The 16,061-nt window shown below is 50.8% G+C and overlaps 2 protein-coding genes across 2 annotated transcripts; one reads left to right on the top strand and one right to left on the bottom strand.

Moving 5' to 3' along the window:
- Positions 1-846: 846 nt before the first annotated feature.
- On the bottom strand, positions 847-5,590 carry cckar (cholecystokinin A receptor). The gene is made up of 5 exons (XM_057026841.1): positions 5,367-5,590; positions 4,605-4,856; positions 2,760-3,021; positions 2,428-2,555; positions 847-2,338 (listed from the first exon to the last, which is right to left on the bottom strand). Exons 1-5 carry the CDS (start codon positions 5,491-5,493, stop codon positions 1,779-1,781), a joined length of 1,329 nt encoding a protein of 442 aa, XP_056882821.1. The 5' UTR covers positions 5,494-5,590; the 3' UTR covers positions 847-1,778.
- Positions 5,591-7,189: 1,599 nt separating this feature from the next.
- Positions 7,190-16,012, top strand: tbc1d19 (TBC1 domain family, member 19). The gene is made up of 21 exons (XM_057027069.1): positions 7,190-7,424; positions 7,567-7,639; positions 7,740-7,785; positions 8,783-8,858; positions 9,017-9,091; positions 9,369-9,432; positions 9,978-10,024; positions 10,092-10,202; positions 10,305-10,377; positions 10,740-10,778; positions 11,361-11,473; positions 12,290-12,364; positions 12,517-12,579; positions 13,646-13,730; positions 13,817-13,861; positions 13,930-13,962; positions 14,087-14,196; positions 14,294-14,385; positions 14,632-14,747; positions 14,833-14,903; positions 15,265-16,012. Exons 1-21 carry the CDS (start codon positions 7,329-7,331, stop codon positions 15,337-15,339), a joined length of 1,578 nt encoding a protein of 525 aa, XP_056883049.1. The 5' UTR covers positions 7,190-7,328; the 3' UTR covers positions 15,340-16,012.
- Positions 16,013-16,061: the final 49 nt, after the last annotated feature.

Raw genomic sequence — 16,061 nt, forward strand, 5'->3', positions numbered from 1 at the left:
AGCTAAGCTAAGCTATGCTGCTAATGAGGCTTTGGGTGAGTCTGAAAATACCAAGACGTCGTTCAACCTGACGATCGGGATTTCTGCACGAATGGAAGCAGGTCCCCCCCCCTCCATGGTCCCCTCTCCATGCCCCCCCGCTCCATGGTCCCCCCCCCTCCATGGTTCCCCCCTCCGCTGGTCCCCCCCCTCCACTGGTCCCCCCCCCCTCCATGGTTCCCCCCTCCACTGGTCCCCCTCCGCTGGTCCCTCCCTCCATGGTCCCCCTCCGCTGGTCCCCCCCCCTCCACTGCCCCCCCCCCCATGGCCCCCCCCTCCACTGGTGCCCCCCCCATGCCCCCCCCCCTCCACTGCCCCCCCCATGGCCCCCCGTGTCAGTTTTGATAGTTTCAGATGTTAACTGACAACTAATAATGCTAATTTGCAAACATATCACTTACAGGAGACCTTCAATATTCAGTTTAGTCCCTCGAGAGCCACCATAGATTCCCCAGTGACATAAAAATGTCAAAAACAATACTTAAAGTGGACTGTTAAATATTTTTTAGCCTTATGACTAATGTTATTAAGTGCACCTCTATTGTGAAATATTTATATCCAGATGTCTACTCCCACTTTTCCAACATCTGGCGCTTGAGTCTCTCCCGGAGGCAGGACTTTTGGGATGCCTCCAAGTCTGGATGGAACTTTTATCCCTGTGAAATTCCAGCGGATCCCAACCCTTTTATCCCGCCGCCCAGAATTCCCTCTCTGACGGATCCGCATTTGCTAAAGCTGAAAATTCCGAGCCATTTCCTGACACGTGGGCAAAGAGACGCTTCAAAGAGTCCAAAAAGGAGACCCAAGTGTTCCCACCAGGTTTTTATGGAATGGATTACATTCAACATGTGCCCAGCAGGGGGCGACATCCACAACAGGCACATCATCATGAAATAAACAAGGGCAAACTCTGAAAACAACGTTAAAAAAAACACAAACAAAACAGAATTACATAACAATACTCGAGTCGACGTCGCTTAAACTACGAAACAAAGGTTGCTACACTACCGCTGCTATATTTACCAGTACTCACGCTGGGGTAGACGGGATACAGGTGTTCAAAGTCCCACAGAAAGATAAGGCCTCTCTCCCCGTTCCTAGTAATTCAGGTCAGGGTCGGCAACGCGGCTATTCGTCCTGGGGTGGCGGCGCGGTGCGCGTGCTTTTACCCCTCCAGCGTCATAAAACAGAAGTACTTTGGGTGCTGAACTTGTCTTTCTGTTTGCGGTAACCATGGAAGGTGTTTAGCTTAGCTTAGTATAGACAGACAGGGAAAACAGAAATAACCGTAACCTGTTTGAAGAGGCTAAGTGTGGCCTCTTGACGCACAAGTTACAGTTTAAGTGCAAGAACGAGGAAACAGCCAAGATGTTATCCCATATTTGTGTTTTTGTTGAAGGTTTACGAGTTGCGGCCTAGCGCGCGCATTAGCCGCTGGACCGTCGCAGGACCTTTCCCTTCAACTCGTGGTACTGCTTGTTTATTTATCAGCTAGTTTCCGTGGGATTAGATGTTGCATGACGGCTCAATATTAGCTTTGATGGCTAGCAAAGAGTTTACTTACATGAGAATGAGCAAATTTGGGGTACTTTGTGAAGTTTTGGGCTCGAAACGTGGCAAGCTGAGAGCGGCAAACTGCTTCCTGCCACCTCGTGCCGTACTTCCTGTGTCCGCACGCGTCCCTTTAAACACTCGCGTGTCTTCAAGCACGTAGCAGTCCAGCTTTAGCTAATCCATGTTCACACACGTACGCCGCTGCAGGTGAGGCGTGTGTTGACTCCACTCGGGGGGTTGTGGCCGTTCTGCTCGGCGGCCTTCGGCGCCGCCCTCGCTCTGCCCGTTTTCCCTCCGGTCATCCTGATCCCGGTGGACTCGCTGGCGCTGTTCCTCAGGCACACGCAGCAGGTGAACGTGGCCAGCATCCCCTGGCGGAACCTCTTGTTCATGAAGCAGTAGATCATGGGGTTGACGCAGGCGGAGGTGTAGGAGAGCAGGTGGATGAAGGAGATGGGCGCGCCGGTCAGGCGGTAGGCCGAGCGCCGGTCAAAGGCCTGCCAGGCGTTGACCACAAAGACGGGGGTCCAGCAGAGGAAGAAGAGGAAGACGATGACCAGCAGCATGCGGATCACGCGCTTCTTGGCCATCAGGTTGGCGGTGGAGTTGGAGCTGGTCATGCGGCCGATGATGGGATTGTTCCCGGAGTTTCCCAGGCTGCCCATGATGCTCCGCCTCTTGGACGGCTGCAGGTAACAGCCGTCGCTGTCGCCGGGCTTGAGGCTGCCGGTGCTGGCCTGTCTGTCTGTCAGGTGGGAGGAGGTCAAAGGTGAGAACCAGGGAGGGGGGGGCGGGGTTCCATCGCCAGGTTTCAGGAGACGTTTTTCCCCTTACCTCGGCTACTTTTCCTGCTGGAGAGCTCCAGCCGGATACCGCGGTAGAGCTCCAGGGAGATGAGTCCGTAGGCCGTCATCATGATGATGCCGGGGATGAGGAAGAGCAGCAGCAGCAGGGACACGTACCTGAGGGGAGCAGAAGGCGCATCAGGCAATCGGCGCTAACGCCGTCACATCCGACGCTAGGTTTTCCCGGGTGGCCGTCTCTCGCCAGCTGCACCGGCTAAGAAAATCAATCAGGGGCGCTGCGTGAATTTACTAATGGCGCCGCAGAGTGGAAGGACGCCCCGCTGGGACCGCTACGGAACAACGCGGCGCTAATGCGCTCACCAGGACTGCTGGATGATGTCGTTGGGCCACACCAGGCGGCACATGTGCCCGGTGCTGTTGTCGCGGCGCGTGAAAGGCTTGAGAGTGCTCGATATGGGGTAGGGCAGCATGAGGAGGGAGGACACCACCCAGGTGGCCGTGATGACCTTGGCGGCGTGGGACTTGGTCTGCCACACTCTGGAGGTCAGCGGGTTGCAGATGGCGCTGTAGCGCTCCAGGGAGATGGCAACCAGGTTGAAGGTGGAGACGCTGACCGATACGCCTGCGTGGATCACAGAGAATTCGTATGCGATTATCAGCTCTCCGTTAGCACAAAGGTGACAGACGAGCTGCTGACAGATGGAGCTGCTTTCGGCTTTTAAATGTTGATCAAAGCTAGTGATGCTAACTGTGTTCTTGTTCATTTAAAAGCAAAGGCAAGATGCACGTCTCTGTGTGTCAGGCGCAAGGCAGCTAATATAATACAGTAAAATATGCTAATTTAGCTAGCATGCAAGACAATCATTTTTTACATCCCTCTAAACCCGACTTTAATATCAGGGACCTTTTCTTTTTGATACGCTGCACGCGCCCTCCAAATATTAGCCTTACGAACCAGTTATTCCACTACACTTAGCTGCTAGCTTGACCTCATAATTCAATGATTTCACTTTTAGTGTCTGTATTAATAGGCAGACTAAGGTAAAATTGTTTTGTTATGTCTCACCAGCCTTTTTGCTAAGCTATGCTGCTGGTATGTCTCACCAGCCTTTTTGCTAAGCTATGCTCCCCACAATAGTAGAACCCTGTAATCACATTGAGCGCGAAAAAAGTCTCTAAAAATATAATAATTATCTTAACGAAGCAGCTTCCCCTTCCCCTTTGTTTAGCATGACCTGATTTTCACGAACAGGACAGTCGGCATTCTGTCACTGCGTTTAACGTGATGCTAACGCCACGTCGCATTAAATTTAGCTCTGGGACGCAGCAACACACTGCAGGAGTGTGCGAATTCCAGAATCTCTGAAACACAAATGTCCGTAGCAACGCAACGGCAGATAAATGTGGACAAATGTGGCAATAATGCCACATGGCAACGTAATGACCTCCCCGGCAGGAAGCGGCGGGAAACCCGAAAATCACATTTCCCTCGTCCCGCCCTAATTGAATGAAAATGAAAGATTGAAGTTTATGGTGCAGAGACACGTGATTTCATTATTTTATTTTAGCCCGTGTAGAAAACTCAAAGCTAAAAGCGGAAGTTTAAAGATTTAAAGTTCCGAGGGCAGCGGAATCCGATTACTTTAACAGAATTACCCCTGTCGGGCTGGCAGTGATGCATGATGGTCTCAGATGCCCCTAAATCTAAAAGAATTTAGCTCCATTCAAGACCTTTTCTGGCCCTTAAAGTTCTGACACGAAGAACAAAGAAGGTGGTCTGAGATCAAAGACAATTAGAAAAGAGATCCAAAGAAGATCCAAGAAGTTTTTGATGAGAAAATCGAAGCACTTTACTCTTGAGATGCGTCTGATTAATTCAAATAAAAACAGATACGTTAGCATTTAAAGCAAAAAGCTACTTCAAAGCAGATTTCAGCGGGACAGAAGCTGGAAATATTTTCAGAACCTTTAGGTTGGGTTATCGCTGACTGAGCTTGTTACGTAAACACCGATGCAGGTCCCCCTCCACGCTCCGCCATCTTGACCCGGACAACGAAATATTTGCGTTTGTAAAACATTCTTCTAGTCAGAAAAAGCGCGCGCATCAGCCATCCTGGCCGCCAGAGGCCGCCAAATCTCCCACAATTGGACAACATCAAAATCAAACCAGTAGGATACTGGGAATTCAGGCCATCTCGGACTCACCCATGAAGTACATGACCAGCTTGCATATCCCGGTGCCGAAGATGAAGTTCCTCATGAGGTTGGGGATGAGGGTGAAGGGGATGCAGACGATGGACACCATCAGGTCGCTGACGGACAGGGACAGCAGGAACAGGTTGGTGACCGTCCTCATGCGCCGGTTCCTCACCAGGACGGTGATGATGAGGCTGTTGCCCACCACGCTGAGGAGGAAGATGAGGCTGTAGAGGATGATCCGGACTGTCTGGTCGATATCTGGGGGCAGACGCGCGGCTGAGTTACGCACGCAAACATCTGACCCGTCTGCTGCTCTGATTCGCCCTCGCCGCGACCCCGCAGTCATCAGCTGTCACAAATCACTCTAATATCGGCAAACGATCCTCTGTAGCGAGGCGCGGGGGTTGGATCAGCTCTTAATCGCCATTAGGAGGATATTTTCCTCTCACGCAACATTGGCTTTCGCCCGGATTTAGACCGAAAACTTGAACCAAACGGCTGCGGAGCGCGAAAGCGCAGAGGAGGCAACATATGTGTCGCAACTGGTTTGCAGCAGCCCGGTTCCTGAGGACCTGAACCATATGCGTAATGCGCGCTGACGCAAAAACAAATGCCCGCAGCGGGTCAGCTCTCGGCAGAAAGAAAGTTTGGGGGGTTTTTTTGCGTTGGAAATATGGTAAAGACGCACTTTCAGCCAAAAAATACGGCTGACACGGGTGGATTGAAAAGCATCAATTTTAGGGGGAGAGGTAGAGAAGTTGACTTTACCTTTGGGTTCGACCGCGGATTCCTCCTCGTCGCCGCAGTCCGAAATATTCTTGATGCCAAAATTGCACAGAATCTGGTTGAGGTCCGTGGAGTTGATGAGCACGTCTTGTATGGTGAAGGTCTCCATGGCGCGCTCTCTGTCCGCGCACTCTCTGGCTCCTTTCCTTCAGCTCAAGTGAAATCAGTCATTGGAGCAGCGTTCGTCACACAGGCGAGGAGGTAGGTGGTGGGGGGGTGGGAGTGGGGGTGGGGGGGCGGTCGGAGCGGTGGAGGTGTATCAAGAAAAGGACCGGAAAACAGAACTGTGGGTGAAGGAGGAACGGTTCTGCCCCAGTCTGCGTGCGCTTCCACGCCGGTGCGCTGCGCTCTGCTGCCGCTCCGCACTGACATGTGGACGAGCCGCATTCTTGCGCGATCAGACCGCCTTCAGTGCCCCCACGCCCCCCCGCGCGCCTCACCCTACAAAATAAAGAGCGAGGATCCTTATTCATTCTCTATATGCAAATGGCAGCAGCTCAGTGGGGCTGTTTTGATCCATTTCATTTGTTCTGGAGCCTGAATAAAAGTTTTCACTTTGGAGCTGGTTTGTGGAGCGTCTCTGGCGCCGTTTCACGCATGATCCAACCCGCACGCGCTGCAGCTGATGGGGGCATGTCGGGGGGCCTCGGTGGCTCTTAATTGCTCTGATCAATCAATCAATATTTGAATGGCACTTTCTATACATTAACTACCATGAAGTGCCTCACAGAGGATAAAAACAACACAAACAACAGACATACACACACGGACACGCGCACAAAGACCCGCACACGTCCAGAAACCATGGCTGATGGGTGGAGGCCGCTCTGGAAGCGGAGCAGCAGTAAAGGTTCAGTTATAACCGGTGAAATTTTGCCGGCATTTTCATTTCGTCTTGAGATAAAATACTAAATCAGTAGATTTTATTGTATTTTAATGCTCTTCCATAAATGTGAGAGGTTTAAGCGGAACGCGACGTTTGAAGTTTGCCCGTTTTACGCAGCGCTGAGTGACAGGTCAACGCCCAGGTGTGTGTTCTGTTCCCTCAGGACCCAGCAGCTGGAGCTGCTTTAGAGGGAGTGGGTGTGTTTCCACCGGAGAGTACAACCCCAGAGACCCTATAGGACCACAGACGACGACGTAAGTGCATTATCAAGGACTATTTTCCTCCGTGGAGGGGGAAAAATCGTCAATGTCAAACTCTCATCTTCTGGATGGAAACTACGCGAGTTCAGCCCTCAAGAGTTTTGGAGTTTAACTGTTGCGCTTCACCGTTCAGATGCCCAAAAGCAATTAAAACGGTTCTGGAGTATTTATTGCAAAATACGCCGTGGCAGGTTCAAGCCCGGTGGGTTGCGATTGTGCTGTTATGGTGCTTTTGCCACTTTTAACGCACAGAAACTGTGCAGGCAAGGAACAAAAAGATGAGTTCCGTGCGTTTCTCATTCCGCAAACTCACAGCCGATTAGATAATTTAGTTTCTCACTTTGAGAATCCATTATTTAATTGTGCGATAGAATCGTATCAGATTTGATTACCCAAAATTGCGTTTTAACCTCATTAAAACGCCAGAAAAAATCGGTGCACCTTTTAAAAATCCCCCCACTGGCGAGTCGTGAGTATTAAATGAGATTACATAAAGAATATTTGAATTTTATTCCACCCCCGAAATCAGAAATTCCAATTTGATCATTCTAACACTGCAATAAAACTGACACTTAAAGGGTTATTAATGACAAAAACATTAATAATTTATCCCGGAACCAAAGTCCTTGACTTCATGTTTACGGTAGACGCGCTCTCACTGGCCGTGGTTGCTAAGCAACGGGTGCGGCGGAGGAAGCTGGGAATGCTGCTGCGGCTGCCTCAGCTACGCCTGCGTGTAATTGACTGTTTATATCCCAAACCAGGCCCCGTTTCCGACTCGAAACCGAACCGAGGAGGATGGACGGATGCACCGAGGTGTCGCTGACCGTCGCTCACGTCGTTCGGCGGCTCAGAGGAAGCCATTTACACTCGCAGTTAGAGAGGCAAGCTAAGGTGAGTTAGCACGCTGGCTAACGATGCTTAGCGGGTGGCTGTCAGACACCTGCTGCGTTTCGTCCATTTTCCACTCATAATGTATCTCGCATTATTCTCAACTCACCAAAATGCTTTTTATTCTCCTCGGCCTATGATATAGGATTGTCTACATCAACCTGAAATAAAATTGGAGTCTCTTAAAGAGGATGTACGCAATTTTCTGAAAACATCAGGTGGGTGCGTCATTATAATCCCCACAGAGCATATCTGCCCCTACACTCACCTGTCTTTTATTTATTTATTTATTTATTTATGCATTCTTCTCCTTTATAGGTTGGGAAAGGAAGCTGCAGAATGCGGTGTACAGAGAGCTGCACATGTGAGTTTCAAGAAGTAGATTTTACGCATCTTGTATTTTATTTAATGTAAATAGGAGCGATGATCAGGAAAATGGTCAAAAAAGATGTGGGATGCTTCAGACCTGCAGCTGAGCTTTGCATCTTGTCAATGACAATTCCCATGAATCCGTTAACACACAGATTACATACTTTTTTTTTTTAATCAAAGAATCAGATGCAGCTTTACTACGTCACCTTTCCTCAAGCGTGTGTCATGATGATTCCACATTACCATCTAATAAGTGAAACAGCTAATCCGAAGGTAAATATTTGCCGTGTTAGAGAACAACGTGAGGGAAAAACACTTCCACCGCTCCTCCCCTGCCACAACCCTGCGTCTCACTTTTCTGCCTGTTTCTCTGTTTTCTTTTCTCAATTTCTGGCTCAACACGGTTCAGTTGGCCTGATTATGGGCCAGAATAATCTCCATTTATCTCCCCATACCTTCCCAGCAGTATTTACGAGAGCTGTGTGCTGGAGACGTCTTTCAATAAACAGCTCTTAAGTGTTGGTTCCTTTTGAGGGGAACATATCCCTTTGCCCTCTTGAGGCTGGGACTCAGAGGACCCATAATGCTGTGCTTTTAAAGGATGACTTATAACACTGACTAATGCCTCCCTGGCTGCTATTCAGCTCCTTGTGTTCTTATAGGGCTTTGGATGGAGCTGACTCTCCATGGGTTTAGTCATTCAACGTGCCAGGAGAATTATTGCACCAGAGGAAAAGACAGAGGAGGATTGGGGGGGGGGGGCATGCAGTCTGACTCATTCATGCGTTCGTTGTGGCCTTTTGAAAAAAATATCAATATTTTTATAAGCTGTTTGACATCTTCCTTATCTCAGGCACTTCAAGCAGCTCATTGTGGGGAAATAAAAGGCGCGGTTGGTTTGGCTGCCTCTCCTCTCTTCCTGATTAGCCCTTCTTCTTCTATTGAAGTGTAACGCTCTCTCCCGTCACTCTTGTCTTTGCTTATCCCAGCCAGCTTCCCCTGAGCCATCCCGCAGCTCCGCCAGAGCATCTCAAAGAGCCGCTGGCCTACATGCGCAAGGCACAGGTCAGGCTGTCGGCTCCTATCTGTCACATTTCACTTGCTCTTCTACTCCTCTGACTCCTTATTTTTGCCTGCTCAAATCAGAGGCGCTGTCCCTCCCCCCCGTTGTTGTATCCATTTAACCGGCGAGCAGCTAAGTGTTTGTGTGTTGTCTTACACAGGCCGGCTGGGAGAAGCGTGTCCTCAAAAGCCTGAACAGCATGAGCACGGAGCTGGAAGTGCCCCTGGCGCGCATGGTAGCTACAATATTATCACTCACACATGAATGTCATCCAACCGTCCCTCGTTTGTCTTCCCTGCCATCTGTCGTCGCGCCATTCTTATGTTTTGGACATTAAACCCCTGACATCAGGGACAGGAAGTCACTCGTTTAGATTCATTTAAAAGAATTGTTGCTCGCCGGCCGCGTGTTGATGCCATCTGTCTCACATGCTCAGACCTATAGGATGAAATGGGGCTAATTTGACTCTGGCTTTATCCTCCCTCTCTCCACCCAAACCCCCCCCTTCACAGAGGCCTGCAGCGGAGCAGAAGGAGCTGGAAAACAAATGGAACGAGATGGGCACAGACGAACCAGGTCTCTGCCGACGAAAGGATGGTTGAAGTGTTTGTGTGTGTGTTTAGAGTTGGTTTAAAAGTCTCCAGATGTCAGCACAGCCCAGAGCGGCGACCTCCAGCCTCCCAGCCGCCATTCCTTCCTGTGGTATTTGGGCTGGAGCTGAATGATTTATGCTCTCTTGATGATTTTAACAAGACCCCGTCGATTCTTGGACCAAACTGAAAGCCTGGCGCTCCGGGTCGCAGCTCCGGCCCTTTGCCCTAACAGTCGGATCACAGTCCAGTGGCATAACATAACATTTAGGACGGGCTGTCTCCCGGCTATAAACACATCAGACGGGGAATATAGAAGCTGTCCAGACTCCTTGGATGAAACGGTGATATTGAAAAGCTCATTCTGGTGGATGACGCAGCCTTTGAATTTACGGCTGAACTTTAAAGGGTCTGAATGGAAAGCCCCCCCACTCCAGCGGATCTCTGCTGTCCTTTTGATTTTCGGGGGGAAACATCAGTTAAAACTGTCTCATAGCTACACTTAACACAAATTCCTCCCTGTCCCCCCAGATTTGAGTCGGTTCAGGCCCGTCTACGCCCCAAAAGACTTTCTGGAAGTAAGCGGATATCAGTTGGGTTTCTGGTTTGTTTGCCCTCTGAATAATCCCACGACCTCATCCGCAGGTGTTGATCAGCTTGCGGAATCCGAACTACAACAGCAGCGAGGACGTCAGCGTCAGGAGCCACTGGGGGCTCATCCAGGTCCCCATCAGCGTCCGGGACGTCCCGCAGCTGGTGGGTGTGGGGACAACGATCATTCTATCTGTGTGATTCTGTCTCAGTTTTTAAAAAAAAGCCCATTTGAAATGTGTCTGTGCTCGTGTCGGTGTCTTCCAGAGACAGGCCTACCCTGAATTAAACCTGAGCGCCGGCCAGCTGGGGATTGATGACCACGCTCACATCCATCCCGGTATTCACAAACTGTTAAATATCTGAGAAAATCTGCAGAGCAGATGAGTCTTTAGCCCATAGAAGCTCCAGCAGTCTTTTGCATGTTCCCCGCAGCTGTGAGGATGGAGAATTCCATGCAGCAAACATCTTTATCCAAATGAAATGTGCATGATTCCCTATCAGCCCGCGCTCCCGCCTGGTTTCCCTCAGACGGTATCTCTGTTAGGCCCAGGGATTGACATTGTTCCACTCCGCTGTTTAAGCTTGAAATAGAAGCAAAATGGCCAAGATTTCTAAATCTGAGAGATAAAATTAGTTGAGAAGGAAAAGCCGAAGCCAAGATTAATGCGCCCGTGTTCTTCTCTTTCCCGCTTTTGGCAGATTTGTTTGAGAAGGAGTACGTCCAGATTGGCAAAAAAGGTCAGTGGCTACTCTCTTTGGTGGTTTTATCAGAAATCTGTTTTTAGTCTCAGAATCCTTCCACTTCTGATGAGCGCAGTTTGATTTGACCTCCCGGGGCTCTTTTTGAGTCACTCTGAGACAAACGAGTATCTTCATGTGAGCCACGAGTCCTCGTCCAGGTTAAGTTTTAAGTGCTCTCAGATAAGCCGTTCAGGAGCCGAGGAGTGTGTTTATTGTTGCTGTGAGCGGCAACAACAACTCAAACACTGACGTCTTTTATTGTCTCTGCACCTGGATCATAATCATAAAAAACAGAAATAAGGGAAAACTGGCACTGGTGCGATGTACCTGCTGTCGCCACGGTGACGTCCTCTGTGAAGACGGGGACGTCGCGCGGCTGCGTCTGGATTTTAGGTCGTCGTGAGACGTGTTTGTCCCGGTGTGTTCCAGGCCTGTTGTCAGTCAGGTGTTCCCATTCCCAGCTCCTGTTTGTACGGATTACATCATTCCAGCTGCAGAACTGGAGACTTTTCAGGCCATTCCTGACGGTTTCGAGGGACACCACTAAGAGCGCCGTAACGCTTTGTTCTGTCTCCGCAGTCCTGTCGGAGCAGGACAGCGCTGCGGCCCAGCAGTACAGCCGGCGGGGCTGTCCCACCGGGCTGCGGGCAGACATATGGGCGCTCATCCTCAACGCCACCAACCAGCCACAGGTACCGCAGGCGCACTCGGGACGTTACGTCAGCTGAGTCGGAGGCAGCTGTGAGTGTTTATAGTCCAGCAGATGTGGCCCGCGCAGCTGCAGCCATTCCCAGATTCTCCCGGCAGCTTGCAGTTTGGGAGTTCTGAGTCAGGAGCTCTCTGTAAGGCCCCCGTTGCTGTTTGTCTGTAGCTTTTTTTGCGGTGGGCCCAAATGCTGAGATAATCAAATGCTGGTGATTTAGAGGAGCCGACTGGGCCGGAAAGCTGCCTGCGTGTGTGGCAGAGCGCTGTAAACGCCAGAGTCCACCAGCACCTGCTCAGGCCAAGTCGATAAAACAATGCCAGTGATGGCAAGATTGATCTCTGGGGGAGACCTGGACAGTGTCGGAGCGGCTCCGGGCCCGGTCGGCCCTGGATGGTATGCGGCGCGTTCTCTCTGCGAGCGGGGCAACATTGCGTAACCTGCGTGTTATTAATAGCCACCGGCTTCCGACGGAACCGTCGTGTTCGTCCAGTAAAGTTGAAATCCTCCACTCGGTTCTTTCAGCGGAGGCGGCTCTGGGCCGCTCCTGCAGATGCCCGTCTCTGGTTCGGCCCCAGAACCGTCGCCTATGATAAACGTCTCGATCCGGAGACGCGGTCGGAAACACGTCGGCCATCCGTCACAGTGGTTTAATCCTCCCGTCATCACGGTCAGAACACATAAAATTGATTTAAGTGGCGTTCATTTTTTTTCGCTCTGTCACTGGAACCGCAGACACGGGGACCCTTTTGGTCCGTTCCGACCGCAGAAACGCACGTCGTGATCCCTGGTTTTTCCATTTCAGGATGTGATGTACTACGAGCAGCTAAAGGCCGGAGTCATACAACACGACCTGCTGGTGGACAAGCTTATCTACAAGGTACGCTCCTCCACGACAGGCACAACCTCCGCTGCCAAAATATTTATCCGCTTCAACATAAACTTCGATACCAAAGTTTTCCGGGATTGTTCCGATATGCAGCTGCCAAGCCTGAAGCTTCTCTGTACCCTCAGCTCATCTTTCCTTTGCAGGACGTGAAGCTCACCGCCAGCAACGACGACGACTACTTTGTGTTTGAAGACTTCCTCTACCAGGTACACGGATGAGAGAACCGGATTCCCGACGTCCCCAACACGATCACCGAAGCATCATCTGCATGAATTTGACACCAAATATTGATACTGTCAGGCGGTTTTTGCCTGTGTTTGTTCAGTTTTGCGCCCTCTGCCTGGGTTAAAAGGAGGCTTTTACCTCCACTTAACCCACTAATCTTCCTTCTTATTCCCATTAAGGCTCAGAATTGTGTCACATTCCTCATGTAAATTCCTTCCACTGCAGCAGAGCGCAGTAAATGTCAGCACGCTCTCATGTTTGTCTACTTCCAGTATACGACCTGTTGTTCTGGAGCGCTGTTTGTCTTCGCTGCTCCGCTGACACATGCGCATATATAATCTGCAACCAGTTTATTGAGCAGCAGTTTAGAGGGAAGCTGCTGGCCCCGGCGTGGGGAGGGCAGCGCCGCTGTCAATATTGGCCCACGGTGACCTTAACGGCCCCTCAATGCTCCAATTGTCCCACGGCGCGGCTTCTTGCGACATCGAAGGTTTAAACAAACATTCGGTGAAACGAAGGAAGTCTTGAGGGAATGGCTGTCGGGGGAAAATGCAAATGGCTGTCACACGCTGGCGAAAACCCCTCGGCGTGCGACGGTAGACGAACCTGTTTTTATTTTCACTCGAAGGTCACACGACACGCGCGGAGCTCCTCAGTCCACGACCTTATCCCCCTCAGATTAGCCCTCCCCTGTAATTTGTTTGGAGTGGCCACTTGGAGACAAAGGCAGTTATAACAGAAATGGAATGGAAAAATAAACCCACTTATACATGTAATTTGATACAAGCAGCCATTTTCTGACTGACCTCAGGTGTCCCACTGTCAGGGAATTCTTCCTGAAGATGCTTTCAAGGTCAGAGGCTCGACTGGTTCAAGCACAAACATGACAAACAAGGATGCACATAAATGAGCTCCCACGGTTGAAATAGTTCATATCGATGTTGACTTTTCTAAAACAAATCCTGCACGACTGGCTCTGGTTGCTCCATATTAGAGGTTATTGAGTGAACACGCTCCCGTGTGTGACCCCGGCCCGTCTGTTCCCAGGTGCTGCTGTGCTTCTCCCGGGACACCACCGTCTTGGAGCACTTTGCGTACAACAGCGCCACCCCGCCCAGGTCCTACGTGCAAGGTGAGCCGCCGCCGCCGCCGCCGCTCGTTCTGTGTGCGACGGCGCCGCGAAGGGCTTCAGTATGTGACGTCTGTAACTGTTGGCAGGGAACGCCGGGGATGGGAAGTGTGCGGTTTTTTATCCTCCCAACGGTGAGTTTTTTTCGTGCCTTTTTGTCTTAAGCGGAACATAAATAAACTGCAGCTTCTCGTCTGAACAGGCGTCATCCCTTTCCACGGATTCTCCATGTACGGTGTGTTTATATATTTTTTTTATTATTGTGATTTATTCAGCATTTATTAAACCAGGAGAGTCGAGACAAAACGCTAGAAAGGTCAAATTGATGACAGGAAATGCGTGTTTTGCGTACCTCACAGTGGCGCCCTTGTGTTTCTTGTACAACGAGCCGTCAAAGCTCTACAGCGTCTTCAAGGAAATGTACATCCGCTACTTCTTCCGACTGCACTCCATCACCTCCTCTCCCTCCGTAAGCCGGCCGGGGTTTTTGCGGGTTTCTCACCGCTCCGTGCATGTTTTCTTTTATGACCCCGTGTGTGTGTGTGTGTGTGTGTGTGTTCCTGCAGGGCATTGTGTCCCTCTGCCTGCAGTTTGAATGTCTCCTCCAGACGTACCTGCCACAGCTTTTCTACCACCTCCGGCAGGTCGGAGCGCAGCCGTGAGTACACGCTGCTCCATCGCACCGTCTGTGCAGCTCATCCTTTAAAACTGTTGTTTACATCCACAATGTTGTTATTGTTTGGGTTTTGGGAATTTTTTTACTGATCGTCAACTCGCGATTCACTGGAGCTATGGTGCCGCCTTGTGGCGAAGGGGTGAAATTACACACAGTATCCACGTCATTAACTGATGACCTGAAGTTAACAACTTTGTTTACCTCGTGGTTGTTGTTATTTGTGTGCAGATTACGCATCGCTTTCAAGTGGATCGTGAGGGCCTTCTCTGGGTACCTGTCCACCGACCAGCTGTTGCTTCTCTGGGACCGAATTCTAGGATACGACTCCCTGGAGATTGTCGCCGGTACCCACTGACATGTTGTTGTTTGTGCCCCCTCCCTTCGCGCTGCTCTGTTGAACCCTTTTCTTCCTCTGCACCCTCCCAACAGTCCTCGCAGCAGCTGTCTTTGCCTTCCGGGCTGAAAACCTGATGGAGGTCACATCGTCGTCCTCAGCTGAGGTGCGTCTGACCTGAAACCCCTTTTCAGCACTTCTCATTTAAACCAGTTCTTCTCACCATCCTCCCCCCCAGAGGAGGAAGTACAGTATATACAATCTAGATGCCCGTGACCTGCCCGCCCTGGCAGAGAGGGGGACTTATCATAACCCTCTGCTTCTTAGCCTGTAATTAGAACTCTGAGTCAAGGGTGAAACATTAGCTTCCCCATCTCTAAATTTACACTCCCACCCATCCCCACTCACTCCTCAAGGACCCCGCGTCGTCATTACGCCCTCACGAGTGGCTGGGGAGCGTGGGGGGTTGAGCTTTGTTACCCTCAGACCGGTGCTTACCCCCGTTCTGCTTGCCTCGCTCCCCGCAGGCCGTCCTCGCTGACCTTTCGACCCTAAAGGTGATGCCCCTCATCCAGATCTTCCTGTTCGCCACCTCCGTGTGAGGATCCCGGGACGCTGCTGGGGAGATGAAGCCAAGCTGCTCCGGTGTTGTCGTTCTGCTATAATCGTCTTCAAATCAGCCACCGTGGGCAGCGTAGCTGTTAGCATGTTGCCAATACCCCCATCAGGTTTGACTTAAGGCCACCAGTCAGTCTTGAAATTAGCAATCAACTGTAAAATGGTAACAGTACACACCTGTGTACACACCTGTGTACACACACACTGTAGTTTGACAGCATCTGTGCAAGCCCCCCCCCCCCCCCCCCCCGGCCCCTGCGGTGCATGGCTGACCCCTAAATAGATGATAGGTCAAATCATGTGAAGATATGATCCAGCACGGTAAGTTTAGGCCGCCTGCATAACCTGGAGCCATATGTCCCAGAGGAAAGACGACACGCTCAGCGGGGGGGCTCCCATCAGGCGGCAGGCTCGGGTTGCGTGGAGCGGCGGTTTTCTTAGGATAACGTGCAGGGGTACAACAGCGACCCTCCCTTAGCTAATCGGCTAATAATGCGTTATTTAGGTGTCGCGGTCCGTCCCGCTGTGTCCTGCTGCTGAGGACGAGGGGATTAAATGTATGGAGCAAGTGCACACCTGTACACATCTGTATTTAATGCTGCGTTATTTAAACAAGTACCGTTCAATCGCTGCGCAATAAATGCATCCTGCCTCCACCGTCCTGCTCCTCAATTGATTCTCCCTGTTGGGTGCCGACAGGGGGTAA

The sequence above is a fragment of the Takifugu flavidus genome, chromosome 3 (assembly GCF_003711565.1).
Source record: "Takifugu flavidus isolate HTHZ2018 chromosome 3, ASM371156v2, whole genome shotgun sequence".
NCBI classification, from domain to species: Eukaryota; Metazoa; Chordata; class Actinopteri; order Tetraodontiformes; family Tetraodontidae; genus Takifugu; species Takifugu flavidus.

What these genes read in the sequence shown, in the direction of transcription:
- cckar (XM_057026841.1), bottom strand. Translation starts at nt 5,493, where the DNA reads ATGGAGACCTTCACCATACAAGACGTGCTCATCAACTCCACGGACCTC. An exon ending in ATCCGCGGTCGAACCCAAAG is followed by an intron (nt 4,857 to 5,366) that starts GTAAAGTCAACT and finishes GTCTGCCCCCAG; the next exon opens with ATATCGACCAGACAGTCCGG. An exon ending in GCTGGTCATGTACTTCATGG is followed by an intron (nt 3,022 to 4,604) that starts GTGAGTCCGAGA and finishes TGATCCACGCAG; the next exon opens with GCGTATCGGTCAGCGTCTCC.
- tbc1d19 (XM_057027069.1), top strand. Translation starts at nt 7,329, where the DNA reads ATGGACGGATGCACCGAGGTGTCGCTGACCGTCGCTCACGTCGTTCGG. An exon ending in TTGAAGACTTCCTCTACCAG is followed by an intron (nt 12,580 to 13,645) that starts GTACACGGATGA and finishes GTCTGTTCCCAG; the next exon opens with GTGCTGCTGTGCTTCTCCCG. An exon ending in CCATCACCTCCTCTCCCTCC is followed by an intron (nt 14,197 to 14,293) that starts GTAAGCCGGCCG and finishes GTGTTCCTGCAG; the next exon opens with GGCATTGTGTCCCTCTGCCT.